The sequence below is a fragment of the Phyllosticta citribraziliensis genome (assembly GCF_038025025.1).
Source record: "Phyllosticta citribraziliensis strain CPC 17464 chromosome Unknown J3D65scaffold_1, whole genome shotgun sequence".
NCBI lineage: Eukaryota > Fungi > Ascomycota > Dothideomycetes > Botryosphaeriales > Phyllostictaceae > Phyllosticta > Phyllosticta citribraziliensis.
In genome coordinates this window covers 1563890-1590473 of record NW_027117338.1, presented here as the reverse complement: position 1 = coordinate 1590473, position 26584 = coordinate 1563890, and the positions used below count along the sequence as shown (strand labels likewise).

The 26584-nt window shown below is 55.3% G+C and overlaps 9 protein-coding genes across 9 annotated transcripts; 5 read left to right on the top strand and 4 right to left on the bottom strand.

Annotated features, from left to right (window-relative positions):
• Nucleotides 1-284: 284 nt before the first annotated feature.
• J3D65DRAFT_609957 (uncharacterized protein) lies at nucleotides 285-1396 on the bottom strand. Its single transcript, XM_066798742.1, has 2 exons — nucleotides 948-1396; nucleotides 285-881 (listed from the first exon to the last, which is right to left on the bottom strand). The coding sequence occupies exons 1-2, from the start codon at nucleotides 1259-1261 to the stop codon at nucleotides 320-322; spliced, it is 876 nt and encodes a 291-aa protein (XP_066659786.1). The 5' UTR covers nucleotides 1262-1396; the 3' UTR covers nucleotides 285-319.
• A 698-nt stretch (nucleotides 1397-2094) lies between these two features.
• Nucleotides 2095-7177, bottom strand: J3D65DRAFT_24768 (exocyst complex component Sec3-domain-containing protein). The gene is made up of 4 exons (XM_066794782.1): nucleotides 6902-7177; nucleotides 3256-6844; nucleotides 2611-3205; nucleotides 2095-2557 (listed from the first exon to the last, which is right to left on the bottom strand). Exons 1-4 carry the CDS (start codon nucleotides 7059-7061, stop codon nucleotides 2195-2197), a joined length of 4707 nt encoding a protein of 1568 aa, XP_066659785.1. The 5' UTR covers nucleotides 7062-7177; the 3' UTR covers nucleotides 2095-2194.
• Nucleotides 7178-7495: 318 nt separating this feature from the next.
• Nucleotides 7496-9216, top strand: J3D65DRAFT_24542 (SRP40, C-terminal domain-containing protein). Its single transcript, XM_066794774.1, has one exon. The coding sequence runs from the start codon at nucleotides 7682-7684 to the stop codon at nucleotides 8861-8863; it is 1182 nt and encodes a 393-aa protein (XP_066659784.1). The 5' UTR covers nucleotides 7496-7681; the 3' UTR covers nucleotides 8864-9216.
• Nucleotides 9217-9454: 238 nt separating this feature from the next.
• J3D65DRAFT_609948 (nucleotide-diphospho-sugar transferase) lies at nucleotides 9455-11645 on the bottom strand. The gene is made up of 4 exons (XM_066798741.1): nucleotides 11454-11645; nucleotides 11340-11383; nucleotides 11133-11279; nucleotides 9455-11073 (listed from the first exon to the last, which is right to left on the bottom strand). Exons 1-4 carry the CDS (start codon nucleotides 11458-11460, stop codon nucleotides 9721-9723), a joined length of 1551 nt encoding a protein of 516 aa, XP_066659783.1. The 5' UTR covers nucleotides 11461-11645; the 3' UTR covers nucleotides 9455-9720.
• A 1231-nt stretch (nucleotides 11646-12876) lies between these two features.
• J3D65DRAFT_24580 (putative aminotransferase, classes I and II) lies at nucleotides 12877-14801 on the top strand. Its single transcript, XM_066794775.1, has 3 exons — nucleotides 12877-13226; nucleotides 13279-13962; nucleotides 14067-14801. The coding sequence occupies exons 1-3, from the start codon at nucleotides 13148-13150 to the stop codon at nucleotides 14762-14764; spliced, it is 1461 nt and encodes a 486-aa protein (XP_066659782.1). The 5' UTR covers nucleotides 12877-13147; the 3' UTR covers nucleotides 14765-14801.
• Nucleotides 14802-15411: 610 nt separating this feature from the next.
• Nucleotides 15412-16695, top strand: J3D65DRAFT_673287 (uncharacterized protein). The gene is made up of 2 exons (XM_066803525.1): nucleotides 15412-15691; nucleotides 15745-16695. The coding sequence occupies exons 1-2, from the start codon at nucleotides 15448-15450 to the stop codon at nucleotides 16467-16469; spliced, it is 969 nt and encodes a 322-aa protein (XP_066659781.1). The 5' UTR covers nucleotides 15412-15447; the 3' UTR covers nucleotides 16470-16695.
• A 331-nt stretch (nucleotides 16696-17026) lies between these two features.
• On the top strand, nucleotides 17027-20524 carry J3D65DRAFT_581836 (uncharacterized protein). The gene is made up of 6 exons (XM_066797717.1): nucleotides 17027-17602; nucleotides 17654-17794; nucleotides 17844-18459; nucleotides 18508-18926; nucleotides 18975-19223; nucleotides 19282-20524. Exons 1-6 carry the CDS (start codon nucleotides 17103-17105, stop codon nucleotides 20213-20215), a joined length of 2859 nt encoding a protein of 952 aa, XP_066659780.1. The 5' UTR covers nucleotides 17027-17102; the 3' UTR covers nucleotides 20216-20524.
• Nucleotides 20525-21256: 732 nt separating this feature from the next.
• On the top strand, nucleotides 21257-23034 carry J3D65DRAFT_609928 (Homogentisate 1,2-dioxygenase). Its single transcript, XM_066798740.1, has 4 exons — nucleotides 21257-21564; nucleotides 21621-22033; nucleotides 22090-22828; nucleotides 22888-23034. The coding sequence occupies exons 1-4, from the start codon at nucleotides 21497-21499 to the stop codon at nucleotides 23018-23020; spliced, it is 1353 nt and encodes a 450-aa protein (XP_066659779.1). The 5' UTR covers nucleotides 21257-21496; the 3' UTR covers nucleotides 23021-23034.
• Nucleotides 23035-23178: 144 nt separating this feature from the next.
• Nucleotides 23179-26407, bottom strand: J3D65DRAFT_24158 (glycoside hydrolase superfamily). The gene is made up of 5 exons (XM_066794762.1): nucleotides 25734-26407; nucleotides 25177-25668; nucleotides 24958-25115; nucleotides 24595-24901; nucleotides 23179-24539 (listed from the first exon to the last, which is right to left on the bottom strand). Exons 1-5 carry the CDS (start codon nucleotides 26118-26120, stop codon nucleotides 23526-23528), a joined length of 2358 nt encoding a protein of 785 aa, XP_066659778.1. The 5' UTR covers nucleotides 26121-26407; the 3' UTR covers nucleotides 23179-23525.
• Between the last annotated feature and the right edge of the window lie 177 nt (nucleotides 26408-26584).

Sequence of the window (26584 nt, the reverse complement as noted above, 5' to 3'; positions counted from 1 at the left end):
CGCGCCAGGTGCAGCCCCATTCTGCAGTGCCATACGTGGCAAGGAATGTCACGTACCCAGCCGCGACTCGCACTTTTCAGCGAGTACGCCTGAAGACAAGCGGCGATGCGGTAAGAGGCGAATCTCGTCCTGGATTTCGACACCAGTTGCTAACGTCCCTCAGCCCAGATTTGAGTGCGTGGCTGCTACACTCTGCGCGAACTTTTGGCACGACCCGGCGGTTCTTTTTCACTTTGCATGATGGAGATTGTCTTATTAGACACACGGCGTCAAGGATTGAACGACTGGAGCTTTTCATGACTTATATACCCTTCCTCAATCACGACTTTTGGATCACATCTTCGTCCATGACATCTAGCACAATCATGTGGCCTGGGGCATGACCCATGATGGTGCCTGACAAGTTGGCCCTCATGACAGCCTCTTGCGGAGTCACTCCACAGCCAAAGAAGACGGGCACGTTGTCCTCATCCCCATGCGTAAGCGGCTCACCGTTCTCTGTGACGGGTGGCTCGCCCCAATTCACCTTGTTCACATTGTCGATCCCCAGCGCCTTGACAGCATCCCATCCCCAAGCGACTGGCTCCCCATGGGTCGTAACATACGGTCTCGTCACATCTCTCACCTTCTCGATATCCGCCTTCTTGTACGGCCGCATCGACACCACGTACGTCCCACCGGTAAACGCACCCGCCGGACAAAGTCGAATGTTTGTTCGATACATGGGAACCACGCGGCCCAGGACCATGTGACGCGGCGGCAGTCCGGCCTCGGCGAGCGCAGTCTCAAAGCTGTACGAGCAGCCGATCAGAAACGCGACGTGGTCCTCGGTCCACTCTCCAACGACGTCTTCGCATTTGCTCTTCACCAGCTGGCCGTCTCTGTCGTTTGTCGCAAAGTGATCAGCCACGTCCGTCGCTCTCCTTCAAAGCAGCGAGGCCACCTACTTGTACACCATGAACCGCGGCGCATCTTTCCTGATGTCGATTCCTCTCGCCACGCTGTCACCTGCCACTCCGTCTATCCAACTCTTCAAATTGTCGAAGCTGCCCACGTCCACGGACTCGGCGAGAAGTGGACAAGGGACCGGGTTACGTTTGCACAAAAGGCGGAAGTCGGATGCGTAACGTGATGGCAACACGATGAGGTTGGCTTGCAAGTAGCCGGGCGCAACGCCGGACGTGCTGAGGATGGCATTGTCGCGGGCGGCTTGGCGGGCTGCGAGGCCGTCTGGAAGCGCAGGGGTCGCTATGGAGCCCATTGGTGGTGTAGTTGGTTGGTTTTGCGTTTGCAGCGTTTACGTTGGTGGTCACGAATCGGTGCGCAGTGGAAGCCGTGGTCACCATGAGGGCACTTGTTGTATTCCATCTATTTTTCTTTGCTTCTTTATCTCTGATGGCTGCAGTATGCAGGTATGTCCTGGCATCGATGTGGGGTTAATCGTCGCCATGGATTACTTGTCGGCTGCCAGATACGATCGATAGCGCGGTCGGGTAGCTGGGCCGAGACCAGACAGGTCCGGGGCGTGGACTGAGAATACTGAGATTCGGCTTCTAGATGAGTGAGTGCATCGAGTTGATCTATCCATATTCATCCAGATTCTTGAAGAACATATGGGTACCTTAAATCTATCACAGTCCATGTCAGTTTTGGGCAGGAGCAATCCCCACGAGTTCAAGAAACTCGAAGCGTGTCGCCAGACAATGATGAAAGATTTGAACCAGTTCTATTACCACAGCCCACATGATGCAGAAACGAAGCATATAAACAAAACTATCATCAGCGAGCTGGGACTCGCTGAGAAGCGGCGTCAGAAAACAAAGGCCAAAAGCAAAACACGCTGCGCCGCTCCATCACCATCACCGCAGCCACCAATATCACTGTACCCAACCCACACCAAAACCGTAAAGCTTCTTCCCCTTCCGCCGCTGCTGCTGCTCCGTAGGAAGAGACGAGAGAAAGAGACAGAATATGGGGCCCATTCAACCAGGTAGCAAAAACAAAAAAAATAGCCCTCACACCGATCCAGCACCTAGCTCAATGATAGTTTAGCAAAACGTTTCGGGCGCGCGACGTGAAAGCCCAGAAAGATCAGCTGTTCACTAGAAAAGCCTCGCTTCGCCATGCTCCATTCATCCCAACCATCCGACTTTTTCTTACTCACAGTAAAACCACGCGTCGGTCCATGATTAAATTACTTGGATCCCCTGAAAGAACCGCCAATCTCGTCTCCCCAGGTACCAACATCGACATCACCACCGTAGATGGTGTTGTTGACCTCGATGACATTCTGCCACACGTCCTGGTACTTCTTTTCACACTCGCCTAGCACCTTGGTGACGAGCCCGCGGCTGATGCCCAGGTCGTCCGCGTCGCCAAAGTGCTTCTCGACGCGCTTGCGGAGCGCTTCGATGCCCTTGCGGATTTCCTTTGAATCGTACGATGCGACCATCTTTTTCCAAACGGAGCGGCTGTGCGAGGGGCGGCCTGCAAGAGCGCTTTGCGGCGTCCCTGAAGGCATTGCCCGCAGGAGACCGGGAATTGGAGTAAGGAAATCCTAAGCCTCATGTTAGACGTGTTCGTTCCATCTCGAGTTTTTCGTATACCCACCAGAAGCTTGCCCAGAGGGCGGCGGATGACAGCGTCCACGTAAAGCGACATGTGCTCATTCATCTCGCCCTGCGCCCTCTCCTTCCATTCGCCGAGGACAATATCGCCGCGCTCGTCGACCTCTTCAATGTAGTGATTCATGTTTTCAATGTGCAGAATGTGGTAGTTCAGAGCCTCCTTGTCCTCGGGGTCTGCACCAACGCCAGACACACCGGGCACCTGTGCAGCCATGGCGGTCGGACTTTCCTTGGCAATGACCTTCAAAGACTCGAACATGGCCTTGTTGATCTTTTGGTACGCCTCGTCGATCAAGCCTCTGACTTCAAGACGCTCCGGGTCATCTGCAGCCGGCAACATGTTCTCAATGGCGGCACTAAAGTGCGGGAAGGTCTTGATAAAGGCAATGACGCCCTTTCTCTTCTTGATCTTGACCTTGGTGTCTTCAATGGCCGCAATTTGGGTTTCAACGAATCTTTGGAATTGCGTAGATATGCGTCCCTGAAGACCCTGCATGACCTTTGTTAGGAAATCCTGGTTCGTTTCCTCAAGTTCGATAAGCTTGCGGTCCAACGATGCCAGAATACCAACGCCTTGCCTACGAAATTTGTTAGAGCGCATATCCAACAGACACAAGACCGTACTTACAGAGGATCACTGCCGACAACTCCATCGGCTGAACTTTGGAGCTCACCCTGCCACCACCCAAAGATGGATTCCATGCTTTCAATCACCCGCTTGGCCATTGCGCGATCTGGTTCAAACATGCGCCTCGCCAGCAAATTGGAGCCCTTGCGCTGATACGGAGGCGCGGCATTGACAGCGTCGGCAAAGTCGACATTCTCGGAGGAAGTTGCGTGGAAAAACTCAACGACAAAGTTTTGCTCTGTAAAAACAAGTGGACACATTTCATCCAGCGCTCCGCTGAAGGCCTCAAACGGAAACAATGTGCCCGACATGTTTTTGGTCTTCTCGCCGGAGCTTGATCGAAGTCCTCGGGCAAGAGTACCACTGCGCTTGACGGTAAGCTTGCGCGTTGTGCTCTTCAAAGTCTCCGCGTCCTTTTCTTGAGAGGTGAACAAGAGATCTTGTTCGTCGCCAGTAATCTTGCGAGCCATCCTGGTCCAGGCTGCCATGTTCCCTCTAAACTCGTCCTTGTAGATGGGCTTTGACCGCTCTTGGTATGAGCGCAGGAGCCCATCCCAGGTTTGACCGTCAATTTCCTTGGCGAATAACATCAGAGGGCTGTATTGCCAAAGTGCGTTGCGGGCAAAATCGTGCGTAGCGGGGTCAAGCTTTGTCGAATGGCCAGCGCTTTGGCGTTGGATGGCGTCTTTCGTGTTCAACAAAGCGGCGCCAAAAGTCATGTCCATGTGCTGTCGCAAGCGCTGGAGGAAGAAGGCGCTCTCCTGGATGTAGCTCTGCTTCTTTTCTTGCAATGCTCTCATGTTTGACAGCTCGCTGTCTCCCATACCGCCCATCTTCTCGCCAATCTCCACACCACGGCGAATCGCAGGGTCAATCGTCACCATGGCCTTGTACAACAGCAACAGCGCACGTTCAATGGCCTCAAGACCTTCTGCCTTGCCGATTCCAGCGCCGCGCAGAGGTTCCAGCTGACGCTTGTCGATGGAGATTGTCGAGACGAGTTTCTCGAGCTCTGCTTGAAGAATCTTTTGGTTGGCAGTCTGAACTTGGAGACCCTGACTCTGTGCCTCGATAAACGCAATGTCGTCGTTCAAGCTGCTCAGCTCCACATTGTAGAGCGTCAGTAGACCCTCAAGCTCATCACATTCTGCAATGACCCTATCCATCATGGTGGCTACCACTTCGACTTTGTCATAGTCAGTGTCTTGGTTGCTGAGCCAGGCGCCTGCCTCGACGCGAGCGACTTCGCGCTTGAGCTCGGCTTCAAAAGCCTCGAGCTTCTTTGGCTGAAGACCAGTGCTACCCCATCCAAAGTCTGAAAGAATTGACTCGACTTCGAGGCCTCGGGTGTCGAGAACGCCCACGTCCACTCCAAGGGATGTAAGATATTTGGCTTGTTGATTGGACCGGCGCCTCGCGCGACGGAGGTCTTCTGGCGATTTCCCACGCTTAGTATCAGGACTTGACGCACGCCGAGAGTCCGACTCTTGGTATGCTTTGGCAGCTGCATTGGGAGCAGAGATTTGCAGCTCCGGAATCTGCGCAGGCGACGGTGACGAGATGTCCTGATCGGGACTCTTGACGTCATCCTTGGCCTCTGGCTCACCCGACTTTGGTGTTTCAGCCCTGATGCTGTCATCCGTCCCAGTTCTGTTAAGCGATGGCGCATTGAAAACTCCAGTTATGCCGTCTGGTTTCTGTTCGGATGGTGCGTCGGCGAGCGCAGCCTTGAACTTTTCCGCAGCACCACCCGCACGTGGTTTGAACGCTCCATAAGCATTGGCAGCACGCCGCAAAACGTCTGCCATCTTCGGCTTGCCGTCTGAGCCAGCCGATGCAAGCTTCTTTTTCATTAGCATGTTGCCACCCGCCGGTTTCGCCTCCTCGGAATCATCGCTCTTGCGCTGTGGAGACTCTAGGCTTGGCTCGGCCGATGGAGCTGCCTCCGGACTTAGTTCTTGTTGAGGAGTCGTTTCCTCAGCCTTGGGCTCTTCCGGCTCTATCTTGGCTGGCGGCATCTCTGGAATGGATTTTTTGGCCATGAGTTCCGGCGTGCTCTTTTCCGTGTCCGAAGGCATAAAGGATCCCGGCATAGCCTGTGGCGCCAGGACTGGGCTGGGCTTGACGATGGGTGAAGGTGGGGCTCGAGGTGACTTGAGAGGAGGCGGGATATCGCCAAAACGAGGTGACTTTGGAGGAGCATCCGCGGTACTACCGGTCGATACAGCTGGTAATATTGGAGGTCTCTTGCGCTCTGGCGGTGGTGCCTTCAGAGGCTCGTCCGCCGCTTCATCCTTTCTGGAAAGATTGCTCTGAGAGGTACCCGGCCGCAATCCTTGTGGAGTCTGATCTCGTCGGTTACCATTCAGGCCAAGCTTAGAAGGACTTGGTACGGCAGACTCGGCTGGACTGCCGTAGGCGCCAAGGCTGCTGTCGAAGGACTTCTTGGCGGGAGATTTGGGCGGAGGGTCAATGGGTGTTGTCGATTTTGAGTAAGGATCAAGAGGAGCCTTGGGGAAGCCACGTCTTGCTGGACTTTGCACCGGGATAGAGATTTGTGGCCGCGTTGGTGGCGGATCGGGCGATGACTGCATTTGGGAAAATTCGGATTGGGAGGACTGCGGGGTGAGGCGAGCAGAAGACGACAGCGACGGCGGAGGACCAGGAGACGGTCTGAACTGTTCCTGGCTTGGTCTAGGACGCATCTGGTCCCCACTCGCGCCCCTCGTTGCAACTCTCTCTCCTGATGCCTGTGATCTCAACTGGCGAGCTTCCCAACTAGGCGGAACGCCTGGCGCAGTCTCTCCACTTCGTGAGGGGGGTGGTCTTGATTGTGAAGACGCTCTATCGTCTGACGTGCCAGGGCGGCTTCGCGGTTGCAAAGGCGGTGGCAGTCCTGGCTCGGCAGAGTCCTGCGAGGGGTCTCTCCGGCGGGCCTCTGAGCTCTCCCGACCTGCTGCCACGGGTCGCCGGCGCGGAGAATCTCTGGATCGATCTCTCGGTGGAGCAGCAACCACTCGCCCAGGGGATTCCGCAGACCTTGAAGGAGGTGGCCGCGAGCTCGGACTGGACGGGGCTTTTGGAATAGGAGCAGGAGGTACGCTCTGGCTGGATGGCGCTGCTGGTTTCGCAGGCGGGCGAGCCATCAAGTCCAACTCTCTCTGGGTAAATCCAAGCATTCGCGGCACTTTACCAGACGTGTACTTGCCGTAGATTTTGACGAGACTGTTAATGAAAAAGTCCTTTTCTTTTGGCGAGTTTGCCTGCCAGTAGTACGGCTTTGCCAGGGTGACGATGAAACCCGTCGGACCAGCCCAATCCTTCCTCTGAGCTTCCTCTGAATCCTTTGGCATCGCATTGGCAAACGACTCGATGGCCGTCAGGTCCTCCATGTTCCATGTCTTGCCAATCGAAAATGTGCCGTTGGAGTTTTCGCGAGCCTTGTGCATTCTGACCCGCCCGGAGCTACGCACAGCGACGATGATGACACGGGGCTTCTTGTTGTTCGGGTTGGAGGTCGGCGGAGGCGGCGATTGCGGGTATGCAGCATCTTCAGTGACGCGCAGATGGGTAATGTACGACTCGGATACTGTAGCAGTCAGCGCATGCAGGTCCAGCGGGCAAGGGTCGGCCTCGTGCCGCATACAGGCTCCGTTGGTGTCCATTTTGGAGAAGCAGCTTTCAATTATCCTCCGCTTTTCATCCTCGTACTTTTCGGCTCGTCCACTGCCGCTGGTGGGTGCAGCTGAGGCGGAGCGCGGCGCCCTTCCATCCTGGCTCTGCTGGCGGTCGTAGGAGCCGTTCATGGCCGAAGTTGGTCACGGATATCAGGGAGAGCTCAAGGGTGAATCGAGACACGGTCCTGTGAGCGCGGCGTGAAAGGAACGCAGGGCGCAACGGTCATCATCCGCAGACGGCGACGTTGGAGATCGAGGGTGAGGTGAAACGGGAGCGGTGGCTTCGCTGGCAATTGCGGTGGGCGCGGGGAACGGGGGCGGACGGGGCCAGCAGCGGACGTTGGGAGAGGTATGGAGGAGGATGAGGAGGTCGGGAGGTTGTGGGACGGGCGAGTGTGACAGGTTCTGTCAAAGCAGGCGGCGGCTCTGGATGCGGCGTGTCTCAGTCGTGGAGAGACAGCTCCGCCGAAGTCTGAGGAGAGCAGGTGGGTGCCCTGGTGCCCTGGTGCCCTGGCTCCCGTCAGGTCTGGCTGGCTGTCCGTCCCCGTCCCTCCGTCCATGGCCCGGCTCAGCTCAGCTCCGGGTTGCTCCCGGTCGGCCTCTCTCTCGGCGCGTGAATCTTGGCACGCCGATCCCTGGTCGAAATTTTGGACACTCCTCAACACACGCACGCACGCAGTCATTGTTCTATCCATCTCTCCCCACCCCACGACTCTCCTCCACCTCTCTCTACTCTCGTCATCATCACCATGGCAAAGACCAAGGCCCCCAAGCCCGAGGCCACCCCCAAGGCCCCGGCCGCCGTCCTCGACCTCGTCGACAAATTTCTGCGGACCCACGGTTTCGACAAGGCGGCCCGGCAGCTCGAGAAGGACGCCAATGCCGACGTAGAGGGCTGGAAGGACACGGCCAAGGACAAGCCTGCCCTCACTGAGCTCGTCGAGAAGTGGGAGGAGAAGAAATCCGACAAGGAAGCCACCAGTGAGAGCAGCGACAGCGAGAGTGACAAAGACACGAGCGAAAGCGAAAGTGAGAGCGACAGCGATAGCGACTCGGACAGCGAGGACGAGAAGGAGCCGCCCAAGAAAAAGGCAAAGAAGGAGGAAAAGCCCAAGAGCGACAGCGACTCCAGCGACTCCGATTCCAGTGACAGCGACTCCGACTCTAGCGACAGCGACTCTTCAGACTCCGACGCCGAATCCGAAGCCTCGGCAGCCAGCTCTAGCAGCTCTAGCAGCTCTAGCAGCTCTTCTAGCAGCTCCTCGGCTAGCAGCAAAGCCAGCGCCAAATCCTCGTCCTCCAACAGCTCTGACAGCTCCTCCTCAAACTCGTCCGCCAGCGAAAAGGGCGGATCCGACAGCGACAGCAGTGACAGCGATTCGGACTCAGACTCGGACTCGGACAAGAAGGCATCTGAAAAGGACGACTCGTCGGACAGCGACAGCGACAGCTCTGATTCAAGCTCTAGCTCATCCTCCTCGTCTTCCTCCGAGGACAAGAAGAGCAAGAAGAAGACCGCGTCCAAGAAGAAGGCCATCAAAGAGGACTCCTCCGACGCGAGCTCCGGCTCCAGCGCGACGCTCTCAGCCTCCCCCAAGCCCGCGACCGCCTCCAAGAAGCGCAAAGCCTCGTCGTCCCCAGAGCCCTCCTCGTCGTCCCCCAACGACTCCGAAGACGGCCCCAGCAGCGCCAAGCGCGCACGCAAGGCGCAAAACGAGCCCTTCAGCCGCATCCCCAAGGACCAGTTCGTCGACCCCAAGTTCTCCAGCAACAAGTACGTGCCGTACGACTACGCAAACTCGGCGCACGAGCGCCTCATCGTCACCAAGGGCAAGGGCTTCACCAAAGAGAAGAACAAGGGCAAGCGCGGTAGTTACCGCGGCGGCCAGATCGACACCAACGCCTTCAACGGCATTCGCTTCGAAGACTGAGTGAGTGGATAACGGATTGGCAGACGCTGCGGCGCTGCTCGACGACTACAAACACTACGCAGGCGATGTGGTTCTGCTAGGCACCTGGAGGTGGAAAGAAAAGCGCATCTTGCATCTTGGACTACTACGAGGCTCATAGAACGACCACGGGCAAGGGCCAGAATGGCAAAAGCACATTGAGCTTTCATCCACCCGCCAGACGGCCAAAAACGTGGAGCATTGAATGGACGGCGGAGTTGCTTTTGTTTTCGGACTTGGATTACCCCCTTTCTCGTCTTCGCGTTTTCCCTTTGTTTCTCCCTGAAGTAATCAGACGGCACTACCCAAAAAAGACTGAAGTGACAGGCAGACGAGATAGATGGATCAAAAGAACAACCAGAGATTGTGACTTTCCACTCGGTACCTGCAACGCCCTGTGCTTGTTCATTCCAGGATTCCAGGTGGTTTGTGTACGCGTTTTGCATTCCACGTAGCTACCAAGCAGTATCCTTGTACGACCACGCAATTATGGTGGAAGACTTTACAATGCACTATAGGAACGTGTATGTACACGGACAAGCAATTCAGTTTAGACAAGAGATCCAAGACAATTGGATGTGTTTGCTTGGTTTGTGCATTGATGCATATGTTTGCCTCGGGAAGACCAAGGCAGCGAGAAGGAAGCATCCATTCCAATCGCCTCATCTCGCCACATCTACGTTGCTTGTATGAAGCCATGTGGCCGGGTCCAGTCTCAACTGAACCCAGCTCACAATCAACAATTCTGTAAACAATGGATTGTCAACGACTCATCCGTCCCACCACCTAAAACTACACTCAGTAGTCGGCCAACAAGCCAACACGCTCAACCAAAGTATTCATGCTTTTTTGTTCGACGCAGGAAAAGGAAAGAGAAAAAAGTGACGCAAAACAAAAAGTTGGGGACACGACGGCAAAAAAGGACCCATGTCATGAGTGTGTGTCAGATTCGGCTCAGTCATCAAACCACGTTCAAATCTAAGAGAGGAAGAAAAGAGTGGGGGGAAAATGCGGACAGCGGCCATGATGCTCAAAAAGTGGGAGAGAGAAAAAAGAGGCCGAGCCGCAGCAAGAAGGACAATGTGAATACCTCCCTGCGAAAAACCCAAAAGTGGAGATGATGCGAAGGTATTAAAGGTACTAGAAAAAGTGACGACCGGGGTGAGACCGCGGAAACGGGGAATCAAGTCGGGCGGTTTCGTTGCCGGCGCCAATGGTAAGACATGGAGGGAACGACTTTTTACATGATGATAGCGGGGACTGTGAATCAGATTAGTCAGTGTGTCCTGTTGAATTGAAGCAGGTGAGATCTTACCGTCCACATTCTGCTTGATCGACTTGTGCGGCAGAATGGAACCGCCGTTGACGTAAATTTCGTCACCAATCGACACGTCGTCGCCCAAGACGGTCACGTTCTCCAACCGCGCCCACTTGCCCACCGAGCTGTTCCAGCCAACAATGGTCGACTTGATCCACGCGTGGTCCTTGACCTTGCTGCTTGCCAGAAGCACACAGCGCTGCAGTCGCACACCATCACCGACGACGACATTGGGACCAATGGTCACGTTGGGGCCTATGCGACAGTTCTTGCCAATCTTAGCCGAGGGGTCGATGAGCACATTGCCGCCGTAGACGAAGGGCTCCGAAGAGGGGGTGAGCTCCTTGGAAGCCTTCTTGGCGAGCGAAGAGAGGTAGAGGCAGGTGCCGGACAAAAAGTCCTTGGGTTGACCAACGTCCATCCAGAAGCCGTCAAGGTCGTATGAGTGCAGTTGGCCGTCCTTGCAAATTGCCGGGAAGATTTCTTGTTCAATCGAAGTTGGGCGAAGCTCAATGCGGTTCAGCACCGAGGGATTGAGGATGTAAAGACCGGCGTTGATGCGGTTGCCCACAAACTCGACGGGCTTCTCGACGAAGCGGTCGATGCGCGAGGGGTGGCCAGGCTTGTGGACGACGACACCGTACTTGGATGGCTCCTCGACCTTTGTGACGACAATGGTGCCCTCCTCTCCGTGGCCCTTGTGGAATTCGGCGAGCTGCTTGAAAGGGTATTCGCAAATAACGTCCGAGTTGAGGACGAAGAAGGGCGAGTCGTCCTTGCCGAGAATCTTTTCGGCAAGCTTCAAGGGACCGGCCGTACCGAGGGGCTCGTTCTCGACGGAGAATTCTATGCGAACGTTGTACTGTTCCTCATACTAGTGGAAGTCAGGACTTGGATGTGCGAACAGGTGGGGCGCGGGGTTGTAGGGCTGACCTTTTTCAACGCGGCCGTCATAATCTCCGGGCGGTAGTTGACGGCGAGGACGATGTCAGTGACGCCAGCAGCAGCCAGGGCCTCGACCTGGTGCAGGATCATGGGCTTGTTGGCGAACTCGACCAGCGGTTTCGGCAACGTGAGAGTCTGCGCAGAAAAGGGTCAATTGGCGCATTGCGGCAGCGGGGCCCGGTCCAGGAGACGTACGAGAGGGCGCAGGCGAGTGCCAAAGCCACCGACGAGAATGAGGGCTAGAGGTAGAAACAAAAGTTAGCACAGGCCGTGGATTGAACAAGAGCGCAAGGCTTGGATGCGACCCACCCTTCATGATGGTGCGCGGTGTTCAGGAGACGGAGGCGTGAGTAGTAGCGAAGATTGAATTGGACTGGAGCGAGCGAGCGAGCGAGCGGTGCGCGGCAGCGAGGAAGTCGGGGGCGTTGAAGGAGTGAGAGAGTGGTGGGGTGAAGTATTTGGGCGTTGTTGTTGTTGAGAGAAGGTGTGGGCGCAAGGAGATGGGCAGGCAAGGTACGAGGTCGCAATGACGGGGACAATAAAAGGAAAGGACACCTGGAGAGCGGCAAGCCGTGGTGGAGCCACCGACGACGGCGCCCTGAAGCATCCCTGTCGGCCTCGACGCGCACCACCGACACGCCCACCACCACCTCCACAACCACGACCGCGGCCGCGCCACGACGCTGACGACCTCGACGATAACATCACGACTAATCCGCTAGCTCATCCTGTGCAGCTTGTCAACTCTGCTGACAGGCGATGACAACAACGTCGCGCAGCCCCTCCGGCTGTCACTACCGACCGGTGCGGACACTTTTTCAAAACTCGTACCCAGGACTCGGCGCAGGCTCGCGCATCATGTGGCCACTCGTCTCCAAGCTGTGGTACACGAGCGAGCAAGGGCTGCGCGGAAGAGGTGCCGCGGGGCTCCCGATTCGCTGGCTGTGGTGGCCCCTGGACTCAGCTCCCTTGAACAACACGTCCAAAACTGGCAGAGGGTGACACGGCATGGTCTGGAGAGGTGGTGTCAGGCTGCGTGCGGGGGAGACGACACCATCAGCCTTGCTGTCTTTTGGTTTTTGGGCGGCACATAATCGTGTGTCAAGACAGCGACAGAGAGGCGAGAGGCGCGACTGGGGCCATATCATCAGCCCGAGGCTGCAGCTGCAGTGCATGCATGCCCTTTATATAACACCAGACGGGAGGAGTGGACTGAGGCTGGAGATATCGAATGACCAGCAGATAGACGAGTGCGGTGATCTCCCGCTCTACCTTGCCCTTACCACACACGTGGGATGGGTGCCAAGGCTTCTCCAGCTCCAGGGAAGCCTGACAGTCGATGGCCTGGTGTTTTGACTTTTTTTTCTTTTTTTTTTTTTTTTTTTTTCCCCTTCTGTGCTTCTCCTTCGCATAATTATCCGCCTCGCCTCGCCTCGCCGTCGCGTCATGCCCTGTGTCCATCCGACGGAATCCGCACCTTCGGCTTGCTCGTTTGAAACGGCATTTCTCTGACGTTACGCCGGTGGAGCTGAGCGATAAAAGCACCCGCTGCCTGCTTCCGACTCGTCATCTTTTCCGCTCCCCACCCCACGCTCCTCGCCGCTCGACCTGTAAAGGCCCGTATCGACCCCAGAGATGACTCCGGATTTTCTCTTGTTTTGCTCAACCTAGGCCCTAAACGTCAGGCCCGAGTCGATGGCCCGCCGAATTGCCCCCGTCGAAGCCCACGGCCCTGCAACAACGGCTCAGCCTCTGTTCACCATGAAACAATCATTCGCGCTGGCCAGCGATCTTCAGGAGCCTGCAGCCAAAGCTGAAGACTGCTCCGGCCAAGCTCCACAAAGCTCTATCAAGCTTTCGCCGCCCTGTGTGCCGGTGGCTGATGCCGCGTGCCGGTGCCCTGTTTAACCTGTCCGTGTGCCTCAACCCGTTTGCTTTAAAAACTGCGCCTCTGCGGCCTGTTGAACTTCTCCACCCCTTCCTCCCTCTTCAACCTTGCAAAAATGGCTCCCGCACACCGCAGACTGAGCTCCACGGCTTTTGGCCGTGACCGTCGCTTCTCCACCAGCAAGACCGAGTCTGGTAGCCTTCACCACCCCACCCTCCAAGTCTTGAAATTCTAATTGACTCACAGAGGCGAACTCGATTGCCCATCGTCAATTCCGTGCCTCCCACGCCGGCCACAAGACCCACGCCGGACTCGATGCCACCCGCGCCTCCACCGGTGTCGTCTGGACCTCGGAGCGAGCTTACGAGCATGGCTACCTCGAAGACCCCACGTCGTGGGCCAACCTGGGTCAGGGTGCTCCCGAAGTCGACGACGAGATTGAAGGCTGCTTTGAGCGCCCCCAGACCGTCGACATCTCCTTGACTGGGCGTGAATATGGTCCCACGGCCGGTATCAGGCCTTTGCGCGAAGCCGTCGCCAACCTCTACAACGAACACCACCGGAAGGACAGGGGCAGCAAGTACACCTGGGAAAACGTCTGCATTGTTCCTGGTGGACGCGCAGGCCTCATCCGCATTGCTGCAGTCCTGGGCAACAGCTACCTTTCCTTCTTCATTCCCGACTACACGGCATACAACGAGATGTTGTCTCTCTTCAAGAACTTTTCCTCTATTCCTATCCCTCTCAGCCATGACGACGGCTACCACATCCACCCAGAGAAGATTGCAGAGGAAATCGCGCGTGGAACTTCGGTCATTCTCACCTCAAATCCTCGCAACCCGACTGGCCAGGTCATTACCAACCCGGAGCTCGCGCAGATCCAGGACATCTGCCGTAACCGTGCGACGCTGATCATGGACGAGTTCTATTGTAAGTTCACCGCCCTCCGAGCATTCCCGAAACGGCACACTTGGACCGAGTAGTCCTGCGTAGGGCAAGCCCCTTCTCCTGAACGAGTCTAATTAATCGCGCAGGTGGTTACAACTACACGACCAACTGCGATGGCACTGTCATCTCTGCGGCCGACAACGTCGTCGACGTTGACGAGGACGACGTCCTGATCATCGACGGTTTGACCAAGCGCTTCCGTCTTCCCGGCTGGCGTGTGGCCTGGATCGTTGGTCCCAAGGAGTTCATCAAGGCTATTGGCTCTTGTGGCTCTTACCTCGACGGTGGTACCAACGTTCCCTTCCAGGAGGCGGCCATTGCCATGCTCGAGCCCAACAAGGTGCAAAACGAGATGCGCGCTCTGCAGACTCATTTCAGGATGAAGCGTGACTATGTCATTGGTCGCCTTCGCACCATGGGCTTCCGCATCCCGGATGAAGACGTCCCCAACTCCACCTTCTACCTCTGGCTGGACCTCTCTGCTCTCCCCGAGACCATCAACGATGGTCTCAACTTCTTCAACGAGTGTCTGAAGGAGAAGGTCATCGTCGTGCCTGGCATCTTCTTCGACCTCAACCCGGCCAAGCGTCGTGACCTCTTTGACTCGCCTTGCCACCACTTCGTCCGTTTGTCATATGGCCCTCGCATGGAGACTCTCAAGCTGGGCATGGACTCGATTGAGCGCATCGTCAAGAAGCACCGTGGTGAGAGGGTTGTCCCCGTGCAGCAGAAGCCCACTCCGGAGTCCCGTCCCGTAGGCGACGGTCAGCACGTTCAGGTTTAGATATCACCAGACTAGAAGGGCCATTGGACCGTTGGATAGTGGCGGCCCCACAGCTCGACACGGCACAAGTAGACTATAGAAAATTGATTTGCAGTTTCTCTACAATTTCACTGTTTAGGCTTGTGGATGCTGACAGCATGGCAGTCCCTCGTGAACCGTCTTCCTTTCGAGGCATTGGAAACAGATCAGTGGTTGTTTCATCTCTGCGGTACCTTTTGGCTGTGATTTCGTCGAGGAGTGGACTTTGCTCCTGAGAGCTAACCATTTCAGGAAGTTCATGTGGCTTGGCGAGAACCAGGGGTGACGGGATTGACCCACCTCTCCCGTCCAGGGCGCGAAGCTACTACGGAGGCAGATGTTAATACTTTGAAGTTACAACTTCGTTTCGCCAGGATCGAGAGGTTCCATGATGCGGTGACGGGTGACCTGTCGCGAAGAGAGTGGGGCGGATAGCCGGTTGTGGAGCTGCGCTGGGAATTCGAAATTCGAGTCGGCGCCCGCGCAAGAGGTTGTGCCGTGGGAAGGAAGGCACCTTTTCCGCCGGAGCAAACTTGACCGCCACCGCTGGGCGTTTGCTCAATCGCCTGGGTTTTCGCCTCATTGTTTTCTCCATCCTTCGGCCTAAGTCTGCGACCACCATCACCATTCGCCTGTGTGTCTACGACCGACGACTTGCCGCAGCCATGTGGCTCGCCTACCTCTGCTTGATTCTCGTCGCACTGGCGCGCAACGCGTTCGCCGATGATGAGAATTACTTCAGCCAGCCCGGACCCGAAGCCTTCACTTACAACTATTCCACCAACCCACTCGTCTTTACTGGAGATTCCATGCTGATAACATGGTCGACAACCTATGACACATACGACCTCGAGTTGTGGCAGCTAAATCCTGACACTCTCATTGTCAAAACGATCTCTCGGATAGCTTGTGCGTCCCCCACGCACCAAGGCATTTTCTTTGTCGAGGACTGACATACCTAGCTTATGATGCTGCCGCAGGAGACGGCAAAAAGCAGTGGATAGTGGACGTGGATGACGACACCCTGGGACGCTCGCCAATTTTTTGCTTCTGGATCAACACACACAATGCTTCAGAGCCAATGTTCGCATCCCACTTCTTTAACATCACCGATGGTTCGACCTCGACTTCTCCGACGACCACAAGCACGTCTCCCGAGTCTTCTCTGACGTCACCAGCTACTGCACCCAGCACGTCTCTTGACAGTATCGCAAGCTTCCCGACTGGAACGACGCTCAGCACGGCCACAAGCAGTATCGACGATGGGGCTTCGGAGCCAACGACTGCGGCCCTCCATACTCTTTCTAGTAGCGCACCAACGGCAACGGGAATTGCCAATGGAACAGACACATCCACCACGGAATCGAAGCAGTTGAGCTTCAGGCTCGGCATGGGGCTCGGCCTCGGAATTCCCATCCTGCTTGTCGCAGGAGCCGCGATTGGAGTCGCCGTTGACAGAAAACGCAAGTCCTCGGCGGCCAAACCGAGGGCCAGCATAGAATCGGACACTGCGCCAACGCGAATTCCGGAAGAGAAGAGCTGCCCAAGGCCAGAATCGCCCATCATATCTCCCTTCATTGTCTCTCCGGAGGAGCCCATGTTTTCTCCTGCTATCTCGGAGCTTCGCGGTCGCGAAATTTACGAGATGCCTGCGAATGAGCCGAAGGTCGAGCTTGGATCACATTGATCCTGCCATTGGCTGGGTTGCAGCTCGAGATGAATGTGAGAGCTACAATCACCAGTTGAAGTGGTGGGAAAGGGGGCAAGTTTTTGAAAATCACGGCTAGAGAGGAAACAAGAGGACATATGGACGAGGTGAGGGATGGAGGCGGAGATTGTAACACCAAACAAACAGAAAATGGATGTGTATAGGAACGTCAAGCAAACCAGAATTTAAGGATATTGCGGGGAGCCTTTTGAAGATGGAGGAGCCCAATCCAGTCACCACAGTGGGTGTCGAATGGAAAGAAATGAGACTTCCCGGCAACATGAATGCGCTTAGGGAGCATCCATTCACTGCTACAGTCACGCTTAGAAAGCATCCATGCGCTGCTGCAGCCAGACCCAGGGTGTCACACATCTTTATACACCCACCGATGCGAACTAGATAGCGGAGAGGGTGAGGAGAGGTTGAGACGCGACGTTCGCTGTTGACGTCTCGCTGCGGCCGGGCTCTAACTCAGAGTGGACTAGCGCCAAATCACGGGTGTCGACTGCTTCACGCGTTTCCGCGGACGCGTCGAAGCCGAATAATTTCCATTGGTCCATCCTCAACGCCCGTTTTCCAACTGCAACACCAATCGCTGAACTCGGCGGCATCATGGACGAGGACCTTGCTGCTCTTTCTTCACCGCGCTCAGATGGATCCCTTCGCCTCGTCTCAGAAGACCCATCAGACTACCCGACTCTCCGTGGAGAGCTTGCCGCTGAGCTCGACGGAATTGATTGCGCCGGCACCTTTGCGTCGTTTACCTCTTTGGATGTTGACCCCGACTTCGTGGATCCGAAAATCGAAGTCAAAAATGTTGGAATCATCAACACTCCGCTTGTGCCCGAGGATGTACAGAAATTGACGAACGCATGCCGACCATCGCCTTTCGGCAAAGGCTCCCAAACAATTGTTGATCCAGCCGTCCGAAGCTCGTGGGAAATGGACGCAGCAGATTTTCTAATCACCAACCCCTTCTGGCCAACCTTTATGGACAAAACTTTGAAAACGGTCCAGATGGTGCTAGGAATTGATCCAGAGCTTCGAATCGAAGCTCATTTGTACAAGATGCTGCTTTATGGAAAAGGCGCCCATTTTAAACCCCATCAAGAGTAGGATAGTGGCCATATACTTCAACCACACAGCTCGCTAACAGACAACAGTTCTGAGAAGGAGCGCGACATGTTTGGCACCCTTGTCATTTGCTTACCAGCGCCTCATAGAGGTGGTGATGTCATAGCTCAGCTTGGTGACCAGAAAAGAATCTTCAGAACGTCGGAATGCTACAAGTCTTGTCTCTTCTGGTCAGTATCCTCCAGCATCAATTCTAGTTCTCTACTAAATAACGCACAGGTACTCCGACGTCCAGCATGAAATCACGGAAATAACAGCCGGTCATCGATGGGTCCTGACCTATAATTTGATTCGACCGGCCTCCGCGTCAATGTCCAGTCTTCGTCATGAATATCCGCTGCTCAAAAGGACCCTGGGAAGTTGGCGACAGGCTTGCAACAGGGAAGACTTCTGGAGGAAGCAGTGGTTTGTCTACGTCCTAGAGCACAAGTACACCCAGTCGAGTTTGGGACTCGATAAATTGAAAGGCAAAGACCTTGCGCAAGCTCGAGCTCTCCAGGACCATTGCGAAGCCCCTGGATTTTGCGTCTTCCTTGCGAACATCGCCGAAATGCGTTATGGAGGTGCCGATGATGAGCCTGTCAGAAATCGCAACGGGGCACGAAAAAGGAGGTACCATAGAATCATCGACATCTGCGAAACAGAAATTAGGTTGACCCGAGTAGTCGACCTTGCGGGCAAAGAAGTTGCGGGCAACGTTTGGCTTGGCCCTGATGAGGAACCCGATACTTTGTTGAAACGTGGTAGTCTCAGCGCGGGTGATCCTGACGATGCTGAATTCACTCCATATACGGGCAACGAAGGCTGCGATGCAACCCACTGGTACCGACACACCGTGAGTATACTTCTGAGACCATTCCTGGCACTCCACTAATCATCAAAGGCCATCGTATTCATGCCGTGGGAGCAAGTTCCAAAATTCCTAACGTCGACGTTGGCTCATGACCAATCTTGGAAATACGACCAGGACCACACCTACCTATTCAACCTCGAGGAAACCGTCGGATTCTTACTTAACGAGCTGCAAAAACAGCCTGACAGACCCATTGTCAGAGAAGCACTGGAAAACTTCAGCCGTATTTACATGCTTCAGCAGAGGCCGCAAAAGTACTTGATAGATTGGGAAGACTTTAGGGGCGAAACCGACATCAACACCATGCTGCGAGCGGCTGTTAAATGCGACAACCCAAAGATTTTCGAAATCGTATCCGAAGGCTTATCCCATGGTGTCCTGCCCAGCTTCGCTTTGGGAGCATTGTCTGGCTGGCTCTTTGAAAGGGGGTTTGCGTTCCTGGAGCATTCGTAAGCTGTAGCCCAGACTTTGCGTCTCCAAGCACTGACTCTTGATAGACTGTCTCATTTCGTGTCTCTGCATCCGTCCATTCATCAAGTCTTCAAGTTATGCCGTGGGATTCTTCGACCACACGAGGCTGGCTTTGAAGAGAGAAAGAGAAAATGCCAAGAGTCGGGATTCTGTTCTTGGGCTTCAGGAAGACTCAGCGAAGCCATCAGTCGGTCTTCAGATGTCGACTCTGAAGATGGAAGGGTTCTGGCTGAAATTCTCTACCTTTCAGATGACACTAAAGGTGCCTTGCCCAGGTGAGTGACGGTACCGATCCATGGAACTGGCAGAATGACAAGGCTGATTCGCTTCAAGTGTGACAGATGTCGTTGAGCGCAACATTTCAAATACCGAGTTTGCTATGAGCTTCCTCGGAGGCATTGTAGAACAAGTCGAGTTGATCCCGCATCGATTTCCAGCAGAGACGGCCAGTCAGATTTACAGACACATTGCTGCCCTGTGTATTCAGCATCTCGACCTGCGCGCTGCGAAACAAAAACCCAGAAAACCCGAGCCCTTAGCGGGCAGAAAAAGATCGATGATTTTCCCGTCGAAATCGCCAACTCCAGACCCTTGGGAGGTAACGCCTGCTGTCAGCCCGACTTTGATCAACTGCATGTTCGACTTCCTGCACGAGAAGCTTCATGACGAAAAGCTTGTCGACGAGCTATTCAACAAGTTTCAATCAGAAGCGAAACGGACAAACGTCGATTTCTATCCGCAACCAATGATGAACTTCCTTCGCCATGTGGGTGGCCGTTGGGAGTCGCTCGGGGTCGAAAGGATTCGACCGCTGTTCAGTAATGTCATCGAATGCTATCTCATGCAGGGAGTCGGGAGAGAATACAAAGAACCGAACTGGAGTCGCCCACCGCTAGGTTGCCCTTGTGGAGGATGCTTCTGCAAAGCCACTGACAGGTTTCTTGTCGATCCCAACAAGACCGGAACAAAACTCAAGTTGATCCATTCTGCCCGCAGGCATCTCAGGGAAAAGCTGGCAGGTCGGCAGGCCTTGTACATGCGGGACGATCATACGAGGAGCAATCCTGCTACTCTTTGCATTGAAAAGCTCCCAGATTCCGAACACCATGAGGCGGATAGGCTGAAAAGGCGACACCAGAAATTCGACGATCAGATGAAGTCTTTGAACGACGTGGTTCCCTTGCGGGAAGTCCTGGGGGATCGGTACAATTACCTGGTGAAGAAGAGAGCGCTGTGGTGGGCCGAATCGAACGCAGGTGGACGCTGAACCTGTCAAAAGGCTCATCTGCCTTTCAAACGCTGCGTTTGACCCGCTCAGCAGGCTTCCCACCACTCCTTCAGGTCTTCTGCTCTTCTATTCGAGCAAATTCAATCGACGCCCCTTCCTTTGCAGCTGGATTGTGCGGCTCGTCTTGGGCGTCGGGAGCATGAACGCTTCCACATTGAAGGAGCCCGGAAGTCCAGCAGAGACTAGCGAAAGTGGCGAGAGCTCGATCAATTGGAAGTCTTCCGATGCAAAAGAATAGTGAGTTTCACAAATCCTCTTCACATGTTCGTGTCTGATATTCACAGATGCATGAAATGGGGTATGTCAAGAGAGAAGGCCTGACTTGGACATTCATTATGCATAGGGTTCCACCGCAGGGCCCCAATGGGGTGACTGAGAACCGTGTTACGGCCACAGTAGGTATCGAAAGAACCGAGACCTGGCAATGTGAGTGCGTCTAGGGAGCATTTATACACTGCTGTAGCTGCGCCTAGGAAGCAGTTGTTCATTGCAACAGCCAGATTCAGGGAGTCTCATTTCTTTTGACGTCCACTTTGTGGTTCTCATCGGACCCCAAGTTGCGAATTCCGGTTTCACGGCGGATTTATGCAGCTTTCTATGCAACGCAGATCATCACGACGGCTAGTGAAGCCTCTTTGAGCTCGTCTCCCGATCCTACAACTGTTGCCCAATTGATAGTGCACAACGACTCTTTATGGCAAGGCGAAAGGTACCCGGGATTCAGAGTCTCCATCCCGCGCGCTTATGTATGTCCGGACACAGTCTCCAGCTCATGCATCGCAGCATCGAATCAGAATAGCATCACACCACCAGGTACATTGGCAGAACGAATCTCCACCCAACCATGCGGGTGATCGACTTTCCCGTGCCAATCGCCGCCGATTGAATGCTTCAACGGAACCTCTGGAGTTCGCTAAGGCTCATTGAACAGCTAAACACGTGTCTTAGGCAGGTTTCAATCATCTCCAAGATCAGCTTACCCTGCGGGCATTACGTGAGGCTGATCGTCCGTTGTGCCAGTTGTCTTCGAAAGACCCACGTAGTGCGTGTTCCCCGCGACACTTTCTCACGTCTGCCCCGCACGTCAAGTCCACGGGCTCCACAGCCTTTGTGATGCAATTTTTCTCGCCTTGGATATGCAGGTCTATCATCGATTGCTATTTGGATAAAAAAGAAACGCCCGCCCGTGTCGTTTTTGCAGTCTTGGTAGCCTTTCTCATCTCGACCCTTCATCGGTAAACGAAAAAGCTATTTTCCACAATGCCTTCGTCGAAGTTCGCAATCGAGGACCGTAACCGGTACGCCACAGGCCTGAATTCGTACCATGAGTAAGTCCCCCAACTACCAAGACCTATTCCCCCAAGACTGCAACTGAATCAATCAGATCCGAAGCCATTGCAGGGGCTCTCCCTAAAGCGCAGAATCTCCCCCAGAAGCACCATCTCGGCCTCTATCCAGAGCGAATCAGTGGGTCGTCCTTCACAGCCAAGCGTGCCGTCAACAAGCAAACGTTCATGTGGCGAGTCCTCCCATCGGCCGCACAGTCAAGCTGGACGCAGGTGCCCGATCATCCCCTGAATCAAAACTTCCACACCGACCTGAGCTTCCTTCCCGACCAGCTTTCATGGAAGCCGTTCAAGATTGAGACGGACTGCAACTTCATTGACGGACTGAGGCTGATTGGCGGAGCGGGAGATGCAACTATCAAAAACGGTGTGGCGTACTATTCATTCAGCTGCGGGGTCGACATGGACGAGCAGACTGCATTCTACAGCGCCGATGGCGACTGGCTGATTGGTGAGAACAAAGTATTTGTCGAACTTCCCACCTTTTCAGCTGACACCTCGCAACAGTGCCCCAAATTGGAGCCCTTGACATTCAGACAGAGCTTGGCATGTTGCGTGTGCGGCCCCGCGAGATCTGCGTTGTACCGCGGGGAATCCGCTTCCGTGTGACACTCCCCAGCGGGCAGACCAGGGGCTACGTGATTGAGACATTCTCGGGACACTTCGACGTGCCGGAACTGGGCATTATCGGATCACTGGGGCTGGCGAATCTGCGAGACTTTGAGATTCCATGCGCAGCATTCACAGACACGGACGCGGTGACGACGCTGCTCGTCAAGATGGCCGGCAAAGTCAGCCGCGCGTCGCTCAAGGGCAGCGCGTTCAATGCAGTGGCCTGGCACGGGACGTACTACCCATTCAAGTACGACCTGGGCAAGTTCATGACCATGGGCTCGACGTTGTACGACCATCAGGACCCCTCCATCTTCACGGTGCTGACGTGCCCGTCGGACAAGCCCGACCACCCGGCCGTCGACTTCATCTACATTGGTCCGCGCTGGCTCGTCATGGAGGACACGCTGCACGTGCCGTACTTCCACCGCAACACCATGTCTGAATTCGCGGCCGTCATCTCCGGCGGCTTTGACACGTCGCCCATGCCCGAGGAGCTGATCGGCATGTGCATGCTGCACAATGGCATGAGCACCCATGGCATGTCGGCGCCCGTCATCGAGCATTCGATGAACAAGGAAATCAAACCTGAGAAGATCCCGGACGACCATGTCGCTGTGTTGGTCGAGAGCTGGTGAGACAATTTCACGCAACGCGCCTTTTGAAGCTCAAGCTGACTGAGTGTCCTTTTAGTTATCCCATCGGCCTCACCGAGTGGGCCCGGAAACTGGGCGAGCCAGATGTTGGCGGCGACGAGGAGAACGACTTTGGAGGGTACAAGCGTGTCTTTGACGCGTCGTTGGCCTTGAAAGGTAGAATGCAGTAAGGGGTCAATGGTCGGTGAGTAGTGTCGAGTCAAAAAGCGTCGAGTATTTCCTCAAGATGTTTCATGCCGGCACAGAGGGTGCCGAAATAAAAGAGACAGGTCTCCTGGCTATTTGAGTGCACTTAAGGAGCATTCGCACGCTGCTACAGTTGCGTTTAAGCATCAGTTATCTGCTGCTATGGTTATGTTCAGGGAGCATTCACTCACTACTGTAGTTGCGATCAGGAAGCAACTGTTCATCGCTGCAACCAGCTTTGGGGAGTCTCTTTACTTTCGCCATCCACTGTGCCGGCAGCTTCCGGACCTTGCCGGCAGCCAAAAAAGGTATCTTTGAAGCTCTAAATCAAATCGATACTAGAAGCGTTTGGACTATTTACCCTCAGAATGGAAAGCTACACGCCTCCAGTAGCTGCACGAACCTGATCGCGTCTTCTACGCGTCGCTACCATTTCAAACAGGGAGCCAGAGGGTAGGGCATGCGCATCCGCCTGCTTGCGCGCCCATTTCAACCAACCACCGTCAAAGTCGCATTCCCCCTCAAATCCGCGCTCGACGCGCCCACCCACACGGTGAAATCGCCCGGTTCAACCACATACCTCATGCGCTGATCCCACAGCCCCAACTGCTCAACCTTCAACTCAAACTGCACGTCGACTGTCTCGCCCGCCGGCACCCACACTTTTTGGAAACCACGCAGCGCCAGATTGGGCACGACAACAGAAGCAAGCTGATCCGCGACGTACAGCTGCGGAACGTCGAAGCCGTCGACGTCTGCCGCGTTAGTGATGGAAATGGAGGCGGTAATCGCGTCATCAGGGCCGGCCGTCGTCGACGAGAGCGAGACGTTGGAGTACTCAAAGCGCGCGTACGACAGCCCGTGGCCAAAGGGGTACAGCGGCGCCGGGCTATCAAGGACGTACTGATGGCCAAACGTGAGCGTGCCGTTGTCGTTAACAGCGCCGGCATCCGGGTCGTCGCCGCGGCCCGAGTTGAGGTAGTCGTAGAAGATGGGGAGCGTTCCGACGCTGCGCGGTATGCCGACAGGCAGGCGGCCGCTGGGGTTGTGCGCGCCGTACAGCACGTCAGCGAGTGCGTGACCCCCTTGCTCCGACGGGTAGAACTGCTGGACCAGCGCCGATGCATGCTCTGATATCCAGGGCTCGCTGACGGGCTTGCCAGATGAGAAGACGACGATCGTGGGCTTGCCGGTGGCGATGATTGCGCGGACGAGCGCAGCTTGGGCTCCGACGAGAGACAGAGAAGATACGTCGACGTGCTCACCGGTTGTTGCATTGAGGCCTTGCCAGAGCTCGGTTTGGTCACGGGACCAGGTGCCGACTATCACGACGGCTGCATCGGCTGCTGCGGCTGCGGACACCGCTTCGGGGATGCTTGATTCGTCGTTCGACCATGGTTGGCAGCCGAGGGCGTAGCTGATACTGCCAGTGGAAGCTTCGCGAAGACCGGCAAGGGGTGTAATCCCACGATATTTTGAATCTTCGACCACGTAGTCTCCGTACTAAGATATTGAACGTCAGCGGAGAGTGTTGAGAGGAAATAGACAAGGAACTCACGTTCATGACGTCCGCGAACGGCCCAATCAAAGCAACACTGGCCGACTTTTTCAACGGTAGCACTGCATCTCTGTTCTCCAATAACACGATCGATTCGGCATCCAGCTTCCTCGCGAGACCGACGGCCTCTTTGGTATGAATCAAAGACGACGTTTGATTTTCCGGTGCCGCAGGGTTCGGGTTCTCAAACAAGCCCATTTTGAACTTTGTCCGCAGTGTCCTGGCCACGGCCGTGTCGACGACGGACAAGTCTAGCTTTCCAGCGGCGACTAGCTCGGGTATCTTTTTGAAGTTGAAGGAGCCGCCTCTGATTGATGTCAATGTCAGCCTGCTGCATCAATATATTGGATTCGAGTCACGCACCCCATTTCGACGTCATTACCAGCCGGAAGAGCCAATGTTGTGACAGCTTCCGAGTCAATCGGACTGGCCTGGCACATTTTGAAAGCAGTGCAAAGCCGGTCAGTACCGCCAGCGTCGGACATAACAAAATATTCGTAGCCCCACTCGTTTCGTAGGATCTGCTCTCAAGATAAGAATTCGCGCTTTCAACTCTACGCACTTTCCAGGGGGAAGGCTCACTTCTGTCAGAGTATGATAATCGGCCACAGCAGGAATACCATCATACGAATGGTACGCAGACATGACAGACCACGCGTCCCCATCGATGACCGTGCGATGGAAAGGGGGCAACCATGTCGTGCGCAGCTCCCTCTCGCCGCCGTGGACAGGAGCCAAATTGAGACCCTGCTCGGGTGCACTGAAGCCCGCAAAATGTTTAACAACAGCGCTGACGTTGCGCGCCTGCAGCGCCTTTACGTAGTGGTACCCAATTTCCCCGGCCAGGAAGGGGTCCTCGCCAAATGTCTCTTCGACACGGCCGAAGCGCAGCTCGCGCGCTAGGTCGACTACTGGGGCAAAGACTTGCGTAATGCCGAGCGCGAGCGATTCAGTGGCGATGATGTCGGCCATTTGCGCCACCAGCTCTGTGTCGAAGGAGCTGGCGTAACCGATTGGCGAATTGAATATGGTGGCATTGAAGTACGCAACTCCGTGTATGGCTTCGTTTTGTGCCTGTGCGGGTCGAAGTGATTGATTTAGCAAAGGTCAACCCAAGACAGGAGCAGCAAGACTCTTACGATTGTGGGGATTCCCAACGTCGTATTCTCAGCCAGATAATCCTGCGCTCTCTTCACCGCATCCGCAATCCACCGTTGCGGCACAGGGTACCCCGTCCAGAGCTGGCCCGCCTTCCACTCCATGTTGTCGACGAGGCCGCTGAAGTTGAACGCGTTTGTCGTCGAATTGATGAAGTTTGTGATATCGCCTTGCATCAGCTGCCCTACCTTGTCCTGCAGCGTCATCCGCGACAGCAAATCCGACACGCGGTCGTCAATACTCGCCGACGGGTCTTTGTAGAGAGGCGCCGTCGCGTTCGATGTACTGCGGAGCGCATGGCAACTGGTTGTTCCAAGTGGATCCAATGCCAGCGCTACGGCAGTGAGTATGACGGTCTGTCGGAGCATTTTGAGCCTCGCTTTGAATGCTCCCAGGACGTAACCGTAAATTGGGACGACAGCCTCGGAGATCCAGAAATCGCCGCCGTTATAAAAGGTACAAACAGAGTGACGTCGCTGCAAGTCTACGGTCTTCTGCCGCGATGCGCATTCCCAGAACTGGCAAGCCCGCACGCAAGCCTTCGCATGCACACGAATGGCTTGAATATTTAGCCAAAAGCAACCCGTATACACGCTGCTCGCGTAAATTCGCGGTGTCTTTCCACCCTCGACCTGTCGGATGACCGTCGTTCTGTGCAACTCCGGAGCCACGAGAGCAGAGCTGCGCCAATGTTGCCATTGGTGGATATTTATGCGCACGTGCCGGGAGGCGTTGGCCTGGGGTAGAGGCTGAGGCGGAATGCGGGGAAGAGGTCGAAGGGATGCGCCGAGACTCTGACGGAGCGCGAGACTGAGGACTGAGTGGACGGCCG